General features: G+C 38.8%; 2 protein-coding genes across 5 annotated transcripts in view; one reads left to right on the forward strand and one right to left on the reverse strand.

Moving 5' to 3' along the window:
• Window positions 1–8,658, reverse strand: part of GIN1 (gypsy retrotransposon integrase 1) — a 29,017-nt gene extending 20,359 nt beyond the window's left edge. For 2 of the 3 annotated variants that reach the window (XM_059418319.1, XM_059418317.1), the window contains exon 1: window positions 8,575–8,658. The gene's annotated coding sequence lies outside the window, so the exon portion shown is untranslated. Of the gene's footprint in view, window positions 1–8,542 lie in introns of all 3 variants that reach the window. The other variant, XM_059418318.1, reaches the window with a different exon arrangement.
• Window positions 8,659–8,753: 95 nt separating this feature from the next.
• The window catches only part of PPIP5K2 (diphosphoinositol pentakisphosphate kinase 2), a 73,696-nt gene continuing 65,020 nt past the window's right edge, over window positions 8,754–17,429 (forward strand). The window contains exons 1-2 of one of the 2 annotated variants that reach the window (XM_059418322.1): window positions 8,754–8,983; window positions 13,820–14,181. In XM_059418322.1, the coding sequence (XP_059274305.1) occupies window positions 14,068–14,181 (114 nt within the window). In that variant the 5' untranslated portion in view covers window positions 8,754–8,983; window positions 13,820–14,067. Of the gene's footprint in view, window positions 8,984–13,819; window positions 14,182–17,429 lie in introns of those variants that run through there. The other variant, XM_059418323.1, reaches the window with a different exon arrangement.

Below are 17,429 nucleotides of genomic sequence, written 5' to 3' on the forward strand. Positions count from 1 at the left end.
CCTGTACATACTTTATCTATGTTATAAAGAAAACTCTGACTGTACCAGCAAAAACAAAACAAAATAAAATTTGTCAATTTTAGACCATAAATTATATGGGAAACCATTAAGTTAAAAAAAAAAAAAAGCCCCTTTCAGATTTTTAGGTGAAAGAAACTATTCTATGCAGATTATTCTGTTTGCCACCACTCCCACCCTTCCAGATCAATCTTTTGGCCTTTCTTTCCCTGCTACTGTGCCCTAAGAGACTGACCCTTGGAAACTACACTTACAGTTTTCTGATTAGGCTTGCTCAGTGGGAGGTGCCAGGAGGCAAATCAGAATGCAGAAGCAGTCAGGATATTTATTTATTGGTTTAGACTGCAACCCTCTGCAACTACTGCTTCTGTAGAATAGCCCATCTTCCATGTTTCTAATTCTCACTGCAAGTCTATAACATCATTTCTTCTTTTCGCTAACGCAGGAGCACTAGTCCATCATCATGCCCTGCTGTTACTAATCTCAGAGTACCATGCGGATTTCTTTGACCCTGTTCTTTGGTCTTTTAAATAGGAGCTTCATTTAATTTTCTTCAGATTTCCAGGAGAATGTATCTTCTGTTTCTCCCCTCCCCCCCCCGATTTTATTTATTTGACAGAGAGAGAGAGAGAGTGTGAGCATGCACGGGGGGGGGGGGGGGGGGGGGGTAGGGAAGAAGTAGGCTCCCTGCCTAGCAGGGAGCCCAACATAGGGTTGGATCCCAGGAGCCTGGGAACATGACCTGAGCCCGGAATCATGACCTAAGGCAGACGCTTAAGGACTGAGCCACCCAGGTGCCCCATCCCCCATCTTCTGTTTCCTACTAGGACTATAACACAGAAGCTTAAAATTTTTAATTCTGAAAACAATACTGATATTTTCTGATTACTAGAAGATCTAGTGATGAGTGTACAAGAGAGTATTACCACAGAAAGAATGTTAGAATAAAAAAGAATAGACTGCCCAGGAACCTATGGCTTTAACAGTCTATTAAGTCTCTTCTCCTATGATATAGTATATGATATAACCATCTTTCCGATCTTTTCATAACTTCACTGAGGATATCAGTACATTTATAATATCTCTTAGTCTTGGGTTAGCATAAAGTGTAACCTATTTTATGGTCTATATAAAGATTTCTTCAACATGACACAAAAAACCACTATTCTTAATTAGGAGGAAAAAATTATAACAAATTGTATTTCATCGAAATCACAACCCATTCAAGAGACATCTTTAAGGAAAGGAAAAGGTAATCCACAGACTGGCAGAAGATATCTTTAATATGTATATCTAACAAGGGGCTCATACTCAGCATACATAAACAACTGCAAATCAAAAAGAAATGGATAAAAACCCAACTCAAAAAATAAAAGTAAAATCTTACTTGGCACTTTAAAAAAGAAAATATCCAAATGGTTAACAAGCAAGTGAAAATGTGCTCAACATCACTACTCCAAAAGAAAATTAAGAAGTCATGATTTCTGTTAACTACACACTATCAAAAGGGGTAAAATTAAAAACATAGACAATGCCACCTATAAGAACAGGTAACAAATGAAACACTTATACATGATGGCAGTGCAAAATGCTACAGCTACCTTGGAAAAACTGAGTCTTCTAACTTGTCTACAGTAAGGACTTGACCAATCTACTTTTGAATTTATACCCCAGTGAAATGAATACATGACTACCAAAAGACGTGTAAGAAAATGTTCATAGACTTTTTGTAGTCAGAATAACCCCTAATTGGAAACAGTAAAGGCATGGAAAGATTTTACTATGTATATACTTAGCCCTTGTCCTGTGGTTCTGTCTTCAAATTCCATCATGCTCTAAATCTTAGTTCTTTTCAAACTCTCTTAGGTGAAGTACCATTCCCCCTGACCCCTACCACCCACTCCATCTGTCAAAGAAGACCTTGATGCCTTTACTTTAATGTCACCCTCACTACAGTTTTTCCCCTGCCGAATGATTCTGGCAAACTTCCACTGTTCATCAATTTTCATTTTAGGGAAACTGGTGAATCAAGTAGGGAATACAGACTATGCTGGCCTACCTATCCATTTGCCTGCCTGTCACTCTAGCTCTGTATTAAACCTCCTCAACTCTTAAACCAACAAGCAAAAATCATTTATCCTATTTTCAACTCCAGGGTACACTGACACAAGCTCTTCCATGTCCAAGGGAGAGAAAGAACTGCCCTGTCTCATTTTACTTCTTAAAGATTTTATCTGTAAGTAATCGCTACATCCAACATGGGACTCAAACCCACAACTCTCAGATCAAAAGTCACATGCTCTGCTCACAGAGCAGGCATCCCTGCTCTAAATCACTAGGGTCTATATTGTATAAAATATATGACCAACCCCAAATTATGGTTTTCTATGAGTGGCTTTTGGAATCAACAATGTTCTAAATCCTCTAAAACAGAACCTTGAAACATCCCATCCTAGCCAGCTTCCGAGCATGGTATTTGGAAGAAGACATGATTTATACAAATAAGATAAAATCCTTTAGTGCCTTCCTTTCAGAGATCAGTAAAGGTTGCAAAACCTGAAGGACCTTAAAAAGAAAAGGGAAGAAGCATTTTCAGGCCTATTAAAAAGCCTCCAGGAGCAAAACCAAACTCGCACACCTTATGAGAAAATACAGGTCCCATAACACAGAGGGATATGGGTAATTGTAACTGGTAGAAAAAAAAAACCTGGCTATTGGACAACAGGAATGTCTCCATAAACTATAGTGATGTCCATTATTTTCCCCTTATACTTAAAAACTTCTACCTTTTAAGTTCCCCCAACTGTCCCCTACAATTCTCCAGGGTGTCTTAGTCCACTTGGGTTGCTCTAACAATATACCATAGACTGGGTGTCTTATTAACAACAAACATTTATTTTTCACAGTTCTAGAGGCTGAAAAGTCAAAGCACAAGCTGGCAGATTCAGTGTCTGGTAAAAGCTTGCTTCTTGCTTCATAGATTACATCTTTGCTTTGTCTTCACATAACAGAAGGTGCTGGGGAGCTCTCTGACATCACTTTTAAAAGAGCACTAATTCCAGGGTGTCTGGGGGCTCTGTCGGTTAAGTGCCAACTCTTGATCTCAGCTAAGGTCTTGATCTCAGGGCTATGAGTTCAAGCCTTGCACTGGGCTCCACACTAGGCATGGAGTCTACTTAAAACAACAGCAGCAGCAGCAGCAGCAATAATGAAAGGCACTAATTCCATTTTTGAGGGCTCCATCCTCATGACCTAATCACCTTTCAAACGCATCACCTCTTAATATCGTAACACTGGTGGTTAGGATTTCAACATACAGATTTGCAGGAGCTGGGGTATGGGGGAGAGAACACACAAACATCCAGAAAATCTTTACTCTAATTACTCAATATAAGATAAAGCCCTTAGTACATTTAAGCATCTATGCTATTAGGATACTCCTGGCTGTCCTACCTAAAATACATGAGCAAAGATTCATGTTCAGAAAGTCTATTCACTAAAATTAACCTTTCCACTTTCAAACCCTTAACTTTTGAAGAACTGAAAATACATCAACATAGAACTTTTGCTCCTCAGAGCAAGCGCATAGTACAAAAGTTCGAGGAATACAAGAAATCAATAAAATTTCGAAAACTGAGTTCTCTGAGGTTTTTGGCTTTGTTGTTTGTTTGTTGTCAACATTAAGGTAGAGGACTCTTCTAATGGTGGAAGACATAAAAATCAGAAAATTTCCACATATTTTTGTATTTCAAAAGTGTGTTATATAAGGGTTGGCTGTCTTAGTAAAGAACAGAACACTAAAGGGGTGATTATTTGACAGTTACCTTGAAACTTAAAAACTATTCATTGTCCTAAGCATATTTTTATCTTCCAAATGAATTATTAGACAGAGTAGACACTATTAAAGACTGCCCTTGGCCATCTCCACTGCTTACTGACAAAGTCTGAACTATTTAGCCAAGCCTCTACAACCTGGCACAAAACAAGCTCACAGTTTCTCTTCTGGCCTTCTTTATATACCTTTGCCCACATCCCAACCACTCTGTACCTTGGTTTATGTTACCATTTCCCCTGTGAATGGTTTATCCTTCCAATTTTATCTGAGTAAATCTTTTTTTTTTTTTTCCTAAGATTTTATTTATTAGAGAGAGAGAAAAAAGCAGAATTCCCACTGAGCAGGAAGCCCAGCTTGGGCTTGATTCCAGGACTCAGCTATCATGACCTGAGTCCAGGGCAGATGCTTAACTAACTGAGCCACATAGGTGCCCCTACCTGATTAAGTCTTAACCATTTTTCAAAATAAATCTCTTAGCACCTCACTGAAGCAAGCCTTTCATGATGTCTGAATGTGAAGCGGTCTCAACCTCTCCTGACCTTTGTACCACTGAAGAACTTCCTTTGTTTTATCACTACTGCAGTTGTCAGGCCTTTGATCCACGTAACTTTTTGTTTGTTTATTCATTTACCAAGTCCTTAAATCCTTATATGCACTAGGTTATGGGAATACAAAGCTAAATAAAAAACCAAAAAACTTTTGTTCTTTTATTTTTTTAAAAGATTTATTTATTTATTTGAGAGAGAGAGAGAGAGAGAGAGAGAGTAGAGAGAAGTTGACCAGGAGCAGGGGGGAAGGGGCAGAGGGAGAGAATCTCAAGCAGAAACCACCTCAGCACGAAGCTCATTGCAGGGGCTTGATCTCATGACTCTGAGATCATGACCAGAGCTGAAATCAAGAGTCAGATGCTTAATTAACTGCACCACCCAGGCGCCCCAAAAAACTTTTGTTCTTTTAAAGGCAATGTTAAGAAAGTGAAAAGAATAACAACAGCTGGGAGAAAATATTTGCAGTATACAAATATAATAAAAAACTTGTATTCAGAACTTATAAATAACTCTTATTTCTTTCAAGTTTTCATTTAAATTCTAGTTAGTTAGCATATATGATAAATTTGGTTTCAGGTGTAGAATTTAGTAGTTCATCACTACATAGAACACCCAGTGCTCATCACAAGTGCCCTCCTTCCTCCATCAACTCTCAGTTTGTTCTCTATAGTTAAAGAGTCTCTTACGGTTTGCTTCTCTCTTTTTTTTCTTTCCCTATGTTCATCTGTTTTGTTTCTTAGATTCCACATATAAGTGAAATATGGTATTTGTCTTTCTCTGACTTATTTTGCCTTGTTTAAATCTCTAGCTCCATCCTCATCATGGCAAAGAATTTGTAAAGAATTCTTAAATCTCAATAAGGTACAAACAATCCAACTTAGAAAATGGGCAAAAGATTTGAACAGACCTTTCATCAAAGAAAATATGACTTGCGAATAAACACATGAAAATATGCTCAACACAATTAGACATTTAAAAAAACAAATAGTGTTAAAATACTGCTATACATCTATCAAAAAGGCCAAAAAAGAAAAGAAAAGAAAAGGAAAACAAGCTAACAATACTAAGTACTACCAAGGATACAGAACATCGCTGGTGAGAATACAAAATGTTACAAACATGCTGGAAAACAGTTTTAACTCAAGAGAAATTAAAGTATATATCCATACAAATGTGTATGGGACTGTTTCTAGAAGCTTTATTCCTAACCGCTGAAATCTGAAGACAAACCAAATGTTCAGCAACTGGTGAGTGGATAAATAAATCATGGTAGATCCATATGGTGAAATACTACTCAGCACTGATAATGAACAAACTAAAAAGATACTTAATAGGGATAAATCTAAAAACCATAATGTTTTTATGCTAAAAAGTCAGACACAAAATGCTCCATACTATATGCTATTATTTAAATGACATCTGAAAAAGCCAAAACTACGGGGGCAAGGAATAATTTTTTTTAATTAAAGGAGAATTTTGGGGTGCCTGGATGGCTCAGTGGGTTAAGCCTCTGCCTTCGGCTCAGGTCATGATCTCAGGGTCCTGGGATCAAGGCCCACATCAGGCTCTCTGCTCAGTGGGGAGCCCGCTTCCCCCTCTCTCTCTGTCAAATAAATAAATAAAATATTTTAAAAAAGGAGAATTTTTAATTAACTGCAAAGGCAATTTTTAAGAATTGCAAAACATTTATACAATGCTTTACTGTGATGATCCTCACAACATCCTATGAAGTAGGCACTAGCTGTATATCCACTTTATAGATAAGAAAATAGAGTTTCAGAGAGATTATCCAATTTGCTCAAAGCAACACAGTGAGTGGGGGCACTGACATCTGAGCCTTGTTTTCTGTTGTTTCAAATTTTGTTGGCTTTTTTCTCCCTGCTATGCTAATAACATCATTACTGTCAATCTCAGATTTCATAATACTTGGTTCAGGCCTCTTCTAGTGAAGTTGTAAAATTATTTTGTAATTAATAATTCAGAAAGTCTTATTCACTTTTTAAAAATTTTTTATTTTTCATAAACATAGAGTATATTTTTATCCCCAGGAGTACAGGTCTATGAATCACCAGGTTTACACACTTCACAGCACTCACCATAACGTCTTATTAATTTTTAATGTTTATATCATTTCACATAGTTTGGGACACAGTGGACATTCACGTATTTGTGAATGAGCAAAGAATTATTTGCCACTCCTCATAGGAAAGATAGCAGTGAATTAAAAAAAAAGAGCACATGTTCCAAACGTAATTGTTATTGCACTTAGGAAAACACTACTTCTCTTACATATATATGGCAATATAAGTAGGGTGTGTCTACGAAGTCATGGCTTTCAGGAGTCAAAATTTGTGGTGTATGAGCTACCTAAGCTTCAGTAATCACATATGAAAAAAAAAATAATACTTATTCCTCCTTTTTCATAAATATCAGGATCAGTGAGATTAAGCATTTGCAAAGTCCCTTGCAAATGGTAATTCAACATAAAATTATTGTTAGAGTATTTATTATCATTCATATCAAACTGTTCAAAATAATAGAAAACTCTTTTCTCAAAACCTCTATCTACAAGGAAAAAGATTTTAAAATCTCGTTTTCACTAATGGTGATTAATGTTTTATGGTAACGTTTATGTTTTAATGCTAACAAGGAAAGCCAGAAGACTGAAGAGTTGCACACTTTGTAATGATTATAGTCTAATGTGGTTCACAAGCTTAAATACATAAGAAAAATCAGTTCACAAAAATGAAAATCATCTAAATAGGTTAAAGTTTGCTGCTAATATTTGGCATTAATATACAGAAATAATACAGGCTTTAAGTTGTAGGAGTAGAACAAACATAAATCAAGTAGTTTCCCATATCCAAATATTCAACAAAAGTATCATTTACAAGGGAGAATTAGTGGTTTAAGTTATAAAAATAAATATTAAGCCTTCTTTAAATAGCCCTTATTTTTAAGAATTTGTGTTAAATAAGTACTTGTGTATTAAAATATGTAGGGATGACAAGAGGAGGTGAAGGTGGCTGATTACAAGTTCTGATTTTGCAAGAGGAACTGTCAGGGTCAAATTTGATTAAGCTTTAACGCTAGGTCCCTAAGACAACGTCAAATAAAATGAGTAAGTAGTTGCGTAAATATTTGTTACTTAATTCCTTTGGTTTTTATCTTGCGTATGCAAAAACTAAGGCAGTTAAGTATCACTTTAAGTAAGAACTGGACAAAACCCATCAAGGGCAACAACTTCAGTCTCCAAAGAGTTGTCACATGCATGTGTTCCAGCTTAAAAACTTAAATTTTGCAATATTTCAACATATTGACTTGTGATCAGAGTTTTTACTTCTGATTTAGTCTAATCTTTGAGAAAAAGAGGAACACGATTTTTTTGGGTCAGGTCTAAGAATGGGAAAACTGATGACACCGGAACACTTGTAATCGGCTTCGCTTCCACCTACAAGTTCGCTGAACCAACAGGCCCTCCCTTCCAGAAGCAGACCCACAAAAGTCACGTGGGATCCATGAATTCCCATTTTGGAACACGATTTCTCTACTTTGGCCCAGAAACGCTCATTTGAGGAAAACTCACACTGAGGTCGTGTTCTTTTCCTTTTAAACTACACTACCGGGCTCGATTCTCCCCCGAACTCGGCGATTTTCCCCCGCCAAAGGAAATTTTAATTTGGGGGGCACGAGGGCAATATTCCAGATCAAACGACAACCACAGTCAAGGCAAGTGGGGAGAATTCTCCAGAGTCCGCCAACTGCGGCAGGTCAACCAGCTCGCGGTCTCGGACGCTACTTTGACTATCGGAGAGGAGAGCACGTCCAGCGAGTCTTGAACGACTCGTTCATCAATTCTTAAGGGCAAGGTCCAGCTACACTTGGCCTGACCAGCCAAACGATCTGAAGCCAACCTCGGTCCCACAGACGAAGCACCACCCCACGCCCAACTCCAGAACTCGCCCCTTTTCAAGTCAGCTGGCGCGGGACACCGCATCGCCCAAGCAAGGCCCTCTCTCCCCAAGAGCGCCTGCGCAATCTCCGCGGTCAATTAAACCCGTCCTTAAACTAGTCGATGCAAGTGGTTTCGAAATTACTGTCAGGGGATGCCTCACTTAAAAAAAAAAAAAACAAACAATACCTCTAACAAAGCATACCGGAACGACCACTCACCGAAAGTGGTCCTACACACAAACGACAGAATTTAAGCTTCCTCTCGCGACTTATCTGGTGCTGCCGGAAACGGAAGTACCGTGCCTTTAAGGGGGGGGTGTGCTTATGGGGGCCGGGCAGGCCGTTTGGCACTTGCCGGAAAGCGTTCCGCCCGGTGAGGTTTCTGTGTGAGACCCGAGGCGGGCGGGGAGAGGCGTGACCCACCGAGATAAGGGAGGTGGTGTAGTGCCTTGCAGTACCTCTGTGTGGCCCTACAGCTGCTACTGGAGTGAAAGACCTGCGTCCAAGCTAACAGCTGGAGTCTTTCGCGGACCGCTTGCCTTCTGTCTCTGGGATTAAAGGGGAAGCCGAAAGCTGGGAAGGGCGCGGCTCTCTTCTGCAGCTTGCGTGGCTGCTGCAGCGGTCGCAGGTGAGGACTCAGCCCTGAGGAGAACCGAGGTGCCGAGCTCGGTCACCCGAGGCCGCTGCTGGGCAGTTAGTTGCTTTGTCTTCTGCGCTTTGCGGAGCTTAGACACGCGCTCTTCCCAGGGGCGTGTGCCAGGGCGAAAGGCGGCGTGGGCGCGGAGGCGTGACCCTCCAGCCCCGCGGGTCTTTTCGCCTCTCATTTTCTTCTCCTCCGCCGTTGCCTCGCTTCTGTATTCCTTGGGCTGGAGAGACCCGACATTTCAGAAGAAACCGAAGGAAACTGCCGAGCGGACTCCGTGGCTGGTACTCCCGGCGGAGGGCTCGCTCCTCCAGAGTAGGCAGCCTCGAGTCCGGGGACTGAGGTGTGGGTAGGGTAGCGACGGCTGTTTTGATTTCCCTCCCTCAGTCTTGACCCCTCTTCTCCTCGCCGCCTGCACCCCCTCACCCCCCCACTTCGGAAGAACCGAAAGGCCCTCGCGTTGCAGCTTTTCCAGAGTAAAAACGGAGACGGCAGGTCACCGCCTCACCTGATCAGTTCGAGTGGGCTGCACCTCGCGCGCTTCGAGGGAGAAGGACCGAGGGTGGGGACCTCAGGATCGCAGGGACTAGGTTCGGGACGACTTCTGGGAGTTGGCGACCTTTGGATTCCTGTGGGTGATCCTTGTTTTGCTTCAGTGTGCTGGAAGCCTTAGATGGGGGAAGTAGGAGGAAGCGTGCCTGGCTTTAGTACCCAGCATCTTTTTGCCCTAGCCTGGGATAGGGTATTGTTTTGCTATTGAAGAACTTCAGTGAAAAATACAGTTTTTGTTTCAGGCGGTTGCCAGTAACTGAATTTTTTTTTTCTTTTCTTTCTTTCTTTCTTTCTTTTTTTTTTTTTTTTAGATTTTATGTACTTATTTGACAGAGATCACAAGTAGGCAGACAGGCAGGCAAAGAGAGGGAGAGAGAGGGGGGAAGCAGGCTCCCTGCTGAGCAGAGAGCTCCTCGCTCGGGACTCAGGGCTGGGATCATGACCTGAGCCGAAGGCAGAGTCTCTAACCCAGTGAACCACCCATGCGCCCCAGTAACTGAATTCTTAATTGTGCCAAGTGCTTTACGTATTTTCTCATATACTTCTCTCAACAATTCCATGAGTTATATTAGAGTATTATTTTCACTTTACTGAGCTAGGTTCTGAGACAGAGAGGCCACTTAACTTGTCCTAACTAAAACCACTTTTGTTACTAGTAAACATTTAAGCTTATTATTAAATGTGTATTAGAAACCACATTTATTAGATTCCATAATCTGTATTCTTAATTATACTACTTTTTATTTTTGGGGGGGGGAAGATTTTATTTATTTATCTGACAGACAGATCACAAGTAGGCAGAGAAGAAGCAGGCAGAGAGAGAGGAGGAAGCAGGCTCCCCGCCGAGCAGAGAGCCCCATGTGGGGGGCTCGGTCCCAGGACCATGACCCAAGCCAAAGGCAGAGGCCACAACCCACTGAGCCACCCAGACACCCCTATCTTACTCTTGTCTTACCATTATGCTTCTTTGCTTCCAGTTTCTTCACTAATATTTTCAGTGGTTGAAAGTATTCATTAAAAAAAAGAAGAAAGTTTTCATTAAAAAAAAAAAAAGAATTCAATATGCCTATTTATGTGTCTTATGAAATGATCTCTGTCCTCATGCAGCTTCCATATTGTGAGGCAGAAATAAATAGTTCAGAAACCAAAAGACTAACTGCAGCATGGGTTTTTTTTTTGAAAGCAGACGATGAAGCTAATGTGCAGAACCTTCAGAGTTGCATGGTCAGATCTTGCTGTTTTAGGTTTTAAACTTGTATGACTTTTGTGGTGGTTGTGGTGAGGTTATTACACTTAACAGTTGGTGGGACGTTTATTGATCACCCACATAAGTGCTCTGCACCAATTAAGTACTAGGAATATACAGATAAGGTCCTTGTTCTCTAAAAGCACCGGCACAGCTACGTATACATAGTATTAGGGAACTACTAATTTCCTAAGTGGAAATGATAATTGGTTATATAGGAGGATGTCCTTATTTTTAGGAGATGCATACTGAAGTATATAGAAATGAAGTAAATTGATGTCTATAACTTTCAAATGATAGAGCAAGTATATGTGTATATAAATAGAAAGTAAATATGGTGAAAAGTTAGCAATTGTTGGAATCTAGAGGTAAGTATATGAATGTAAGTGTGTAGTGAATCATTCTCTCAACTTTTCTGAATATTTCAAATCTTTCACAATAAAAATTTGTGGAGGAAAAACCTTAACTCTAATGGAAACAGGTAATTGGGGAGATACATCTCAAATGCTGTGGATCATGAAAGATGGGAAAGATGCTGATGTGTATTTATGGGTTGTCAGAAGCATGACAGTTGTCAGAAAGGCGTTTGTTGAAGACTTTGCAGTTGTTTATTCAAGGAGGAATTGGAACTTTCAAGGGCAATAGTGAATTATAAGTAGAAGGACAGACAGGCTCAGCAAAAAGATAGTGTATGAATGTTTGAAGAAGGAAAAAAAAAATCAATGTGAGGGTTTTGTGAAACTTGGCATGGGCTTTCTTGTATACACTTCTAAATGATGCTTGGCTGCCTTTGCCAGCATGCAGAAGCCTATTTAATAACCTATTATGTAGCTGCAGTAATAGCGCCTTGCAACTGGAGCTACCATTTACAACAGTACTTGCATTGGAAACTGCTTTTAGGGTTTCAGGAAAATCAGGCTTTTCAAGAAAGGTGGGTTTATGAATACTAGGTATTACTGAGGCTTGATCAGTGGTATCATTTTAAGAATTAAGCAGCTTTGGGGCGCCTGGGTGGCTCAGTGGGTTGGGCCGCTGCCTTCGGCTCGGGTCATGGTCTCAGGGTCCTGGGATCGAGCCCCACATCGGGCTCTCTGCTCAGCGGGGAGCCTGCTTCCTCCTCTCTCTCTGCCTGCCTCTCTGCCTACTTGTGATCTCTCACTGTCAAATAAATAAATAAAAAATCTTAAAAAAAAAAAAAAAGAATTAAGCAGCTTTGACCGTGGTAGATCTGTTAAAGAGAGGAGTGTTTTTTTTCAGGCAGTAGTGTTCGTGATAGTCTCAAGCAGTGTGGTAAGACTGGAAAACATGTCATGAAGTCTCCAGTGTCAGCCGCAGCAGCAAAAAGGAGTTTCTGTGGCTTCATTACGGGGTGCTAAGTAGGTACCTTTTAAACTGAATTGTTTGTATTTGTTCTGAGCCAATTAAGATAGGTCAGGAATCTAGGTCTTAATTATAAGAGCCCGCAAGATAAATAAATAGCTAACATTTACTAAATGCTTACCTTGTGCTAATTGCCATTTTATCTTCATTTTCATTTAATTTGCATAATAATTAATGAGATTTATCCCATTTTACAGATGATGGCTGGAGTTTCAGTAACTTAGTTAAGGACACAGAACTAAGGACAACTTAACTAAGTTAACAACTTAACTAAGTTAAGGACAGTTATCAGCAAAAGCTATCTACCCAATTTTGTCAAAGTCTAGAGCAGTGCGTCCCAATGTGTGATTTCCAGGCCAGCAATGAGCATCACGTTGGAATTTTTAGAGTATTGGGTCCTACTTTGAGACTTTTTTTTTAGTTTAATATTTTAACAAGCCCTCTGGTGATTCTGATATGTGAAGTTTGAGAACCACTTCTTTGAGTGTGGATACTTAGTAGCATGGTAGTTTCCAATACAAAATTCAGAGTTGAGCAGTATTTGGTATTCATGAGCAAGTATTTTACTTTAATTTTTTAATCACCAACTGTTTCAAATTTTGTAACACTGTGAAATTTTAATTTAAAGTTTCATAAAGTGAAGCCTAGGTACGCTAGGGTTTTAATATTTAATAGGGAGTCACCAATTAAACTAGAATTAGATCTTTAGGAAAAAGAGTTTTGGGGATAGTCTTTGTGGTTCTAACATATAATCCAGCTTCTAAGAATATTTGATCAAATAATTTACTATATTACCAATAGGCAAATGAATTATTTGATATATCGTTTCATCTTGGTAGGTTATTAGTTTTAATATGACTAAGGGAACAGTAATACAAACAGCTTTGGTAAAGATGTTTTGAGATATCACTGTTATATGAGAGTTCTTAAACTGATGTTCATAGGCATCAGTTTATATAGAAAAGCTTGGATGTCAGTCATATAAAATTGTTTGCAGAATTTATTACTCATGTACATGTTTTTCTGAGGAGAAGATCTATAGATTTTATTAGGCTAGCCAAGGAATTTCTGACTTTTAAAAGTTTAAGATCTGCTGTTATAATGAAATCTTGTTTTTATTCTAATTTTATTTTGTTGATTTTTTTTGAGATTAGAATGCGAAACGGTTTTGTTTCTTGAACTTTCTAGTTAGTCTTTTAAAAATTGGTTTAATCAAATTTCAGATTGATTTATAGATGCCAGTGGGTTTTAAACCCACATTACACTTTATGGTTTTTTTTTTTTTCATTCTATTCAGGTATTCTTAAGTGCATTGCAGAGGTATTTAGCTTTTAATGGAATTTTGTTATAATTTGAATAATTTTCTCATTTGTTAGATATTTTTGGACTTGAAGAATTTAGTGTGTATTTTTGTTATTGTTACTTTGTTATTTTGTTACTATGCTTTTATTTTGAATCAGTTTGTCAAATTGCTGAAATGTAGATTATTGAAGATTAGAGCTTAGTTTTTTATATTTTATGGAAGCAAATGTCATTTCATTTGAAGGTATGCATCAAGTTACTGATCAGGATTTTACAAGTGTCATTTAAATAAATATTTTTGAAGTACAGTCTCCAAAATTAATTTTTTTATTGCATTTTAGGTAGAAAGATTACTGCATCAACTCACTGAAGCAATAACCTCACTCTTTGTCTTTTAAACTTCATCAACAATGAAGCAATGATATCTGAGAACAGAAGAGCATTTGCCAACTAACTGTCATCACAATTCCAAGTGATTGTATAAGCAGAAACAAGCTGCAACAGAGCTCTGTCTGCTAGTATAGAGAGAATGGTTTATTTAGAAGCAGTTTTAGTATAGTGCTTTATATCTGTATCAAATGAAATAAAAATGAGTGAGGCCCCCAGATTCTTTGTTGGGCCTGAAGATACAGAAATAAACTCAGGAAATTACCGACATTTCTTCCACCATGCAGATGAAGATGAGGAGGAAGAAGATGAGTCTGTAAGTTGTTTTTTTGGAGAGAGAAGACCAGTACAATATAGGCTTATTGCTAATCAATGTCAGGGTGAATTAATAGTATCTAAATTGTGAAGACATTTTTGCACATAGAAATTTGTTGGAAATCTTCTGCACTGAAAAAGCACATTTTGTTTCACTAGTAACATTATTGAATCTGTGGTACGGCAAGAAATCCATTAGGGGTCAGATTTCTAAGTTGCTTAATGATGCTAACTTTAATGTCTTTCATGATATGTTCACTGATATGCCTAGCGTAACACAGGATTCAGTTGAAAACTTGGCAAGGAGAAAATAATCAGGGCCATAAACCAAAAGGGTTTCTTGTATACAGAAGTACCTAAAAAGTACATGAAGATAAAGAAATAAGTTGAAGGAGATAATTTTAAAAGTACTGACTTAGCCAGCTTCTTTAAGTTTGTCATGTTGTCAGTAAAAGTCGTGGTTGACCCAAAGATAGCCTTATATATTAACTATTCAGGAGTCTGTAACTGTGTGACTAGATGGAGAGGCTACATCAAGTATCCAGAGAGGTGTATAGGAACATGAGTCTTGTTTTCTTTTTGATCTATCTACGAGGATGTATAGCTGTACCAAATCTTTGGGAATAACACATATTTATTATGTTCATTTTACTATAGTTACATCAGCTCAACATTTTTCTTTTTTTTGCCATTTTATTTTATTTTTTAAACATATAATGTATTGTCTGTTTCAGGGGTACATGTTTGTGATTCATCAGTCTTACACAATTCACAGTGGTCACCATAGCACAGTTGAATGCTATAGAGCCATAAAAAACAAAATCTTGCCATTTGCAATGACATGGATGAAACTACAGGGGATTATGCTAAGCAAAATAAGTCAGTCAGAGAAAGACAATTTTCATATGATCTCATTGATAGGAGGAATTCGAGAAGCAAGACAGAGAGGATCATAGGGGAAGGCAGGGAAAAATGAAATAAGTTGAAACCAGAGAGGGAGACAAACCATAAGAGACTCTTAATTTCAGGAAACAAACTGAGGACTTTTGGAGTGGAGGGGAGTAGGAGGGATGAGGGGATGGAGTGGTTGGGTGATGTGCTATGGTGAGAGCTCAATGCTTTTCTTACTTGTTTCCCCTTTAGAAGTAGATTGCTTTACTGTGAAAACTGATTTAAGATACAACCTTACGTTTGTTTTTTTTATATTTCCAGTTGAAAAGATAATTTTTTTAAAGATTTATTTATTTATTTGAGAGACAGAGAGAGAGAGTGGTGGGGAGGGACAGAAGGAGAGTGAGGGAGAGTCCCAAGCAGACTCCATGCTGAGCGCAGAGACCAAAACAGGGCTTGATCTCAGGACTCTGACTGAAACCAGGAGTATGTCTCTTAACCAACTGCACCATGCAGGCGCCCTCATAATTTTGTTTTCAAATCAAAACCCGTTATACTTTGTAAGAGTAGAAGAAAACCCAAAAGACAAAAATAGCTATTGGATAATTCTTAACATCCATTTTCATCAACCATTTTCACAGTGTTGTAACACATCTGAAATGCCAATGAGACTGTCATTCACTTAAAACCTATTCCACCCCCATCTTACCCCAGAAAAAAATGATTTTCAGGCTTCCCTTACCAGCAAAATATTTCATCACCTAAAGTTGTTATGCAGAAATCCAATGAATAAAACATACTTTTTTCTGTCTGCCTTAAGCTAGAAAGTACTATTGACTCAGCCTCTGCTAGCCTACCCCTTTTCGCCTGAGTTCTTCTGAGTTCATCTGTGAACATCACTGACAGCTCAAGTCCATTTCTTACAAATATTGTCTGTCCCTTATATCTAGAACTGTGCTTGTCTCTCCTCCCTTCTCCCTTTTATGTTTAAACAATATCAAATTTTTTTTCACGTATTATTCAATGTTGTACTATGCCTCTTCGCTCTTGTATGTATTTCTTCATCTCTGTAAAATGCCCCCGCCTTTTTAGATTTTATTTATTTGACAGAGAGATCACAAGCAGGCAGAGAGGCAGGCAGAGAAAGAGGGGGAAGCAGGCTCCCCACCGAGCAGAGAGCCCAATGTGGGGCTCGATCCCAGGACCTTGAGATCATGACCCCGAGCCAAAGGCAGAGGCCCAATCCACTGAGCCACCCAGCTGCCCCTGAAATGCCCTTTTCTGACGGGTACCTTATGAATTGTTTTTCATTCTTCAAAACCTTGCTCATATTCCCTATACATTCTTCCCCTTCTCCTTGTAGATTTGAATACTTCTTCCTCAGTACTTTTTATTTTTTTAAAGATTTTATTATTATTATTTTTTTAATTTTTTATAAACATATAATATATTTTTATCCCCAGGGGTACAGGTCTCTGAATCGCCTGGTTTACACACTTCACAGCACTCACCAAAGCACATACTCTCCCCAATGTCCATAATCCCACCCCCTTCTTCCAACCCCCCTCCCCCCAGCAACCCTCATTTTGTTTTGTGAGATTAAGAGTCACTTATGGTTTGTCTCCCTCCCAATCCCATCTTCTTTCATTTATTCTTCTCGTACCCACTTAAGCCCCCATGTTGCATCACCACTTCCTCATATCAGGGAGATCATATGACAGTTGTCTTTCTCCGCTTCACTTATTTCGCTAAGCATGATACGCTCTAGTTCCATCCACGTTTTCGCAAATGGCAACATTTTGTTTCTTTTGATGGCTGCATAGTATTCCATTGTGTTATTATTTTTTTTTTAAGATTTTATTTACTTGAGAGAGAGAGAGCACACACAAGCAGGGGGAGGGGTGGAGGGAGAGGGAGAAGCAGACTTGCTGAGCCTGACATGGCGCTCTATTCTCGGACCCTCTGGGATTATGATCTGAGCCAAAGGCAGATGCTTAACCAACTGAGCCACCTGGGTGCCCTCACAGTACTATTTCTGTACCTTGACACATATACTTGTATTCCACATAGCATGAAGTACTACATTATTACTGTGATCTGTTCGATTCATAGCACTTTGAGGATAGGTAGTTTCTGCTTATCTAACTTTAGCATTTAGTGTAATTCTTAGACTATTGGTACTAATTAAATTGAGTTCAAATTTCTGTTGCATAGTTGACACTTTTGAGAAACTTGATTTGGTTCATTTGGCCTGCAGTTTGATAAAATAATTGGTTCCAGGTCATTCTCCTATTTTTAAGATTAAAGAAAAGAATTTCAGAAAAATAAAATAAAGGTATGGATTTCATTTTAGACATT

Source organism: Mustela nigripes, chromosome 12 (assembly GCF_022355385.1).
Source record: "Mustela nigripes isolate SB6536 chromosome 12, MUSNIG.SB6536, whole genome shotgun sequence".
Classification (NCBI taxonomy): Eukaryota; Metazoa; Chordata; class Mammalia; order Carnivora; family Mustelidae; genus Mustela; species Mustela nigripes.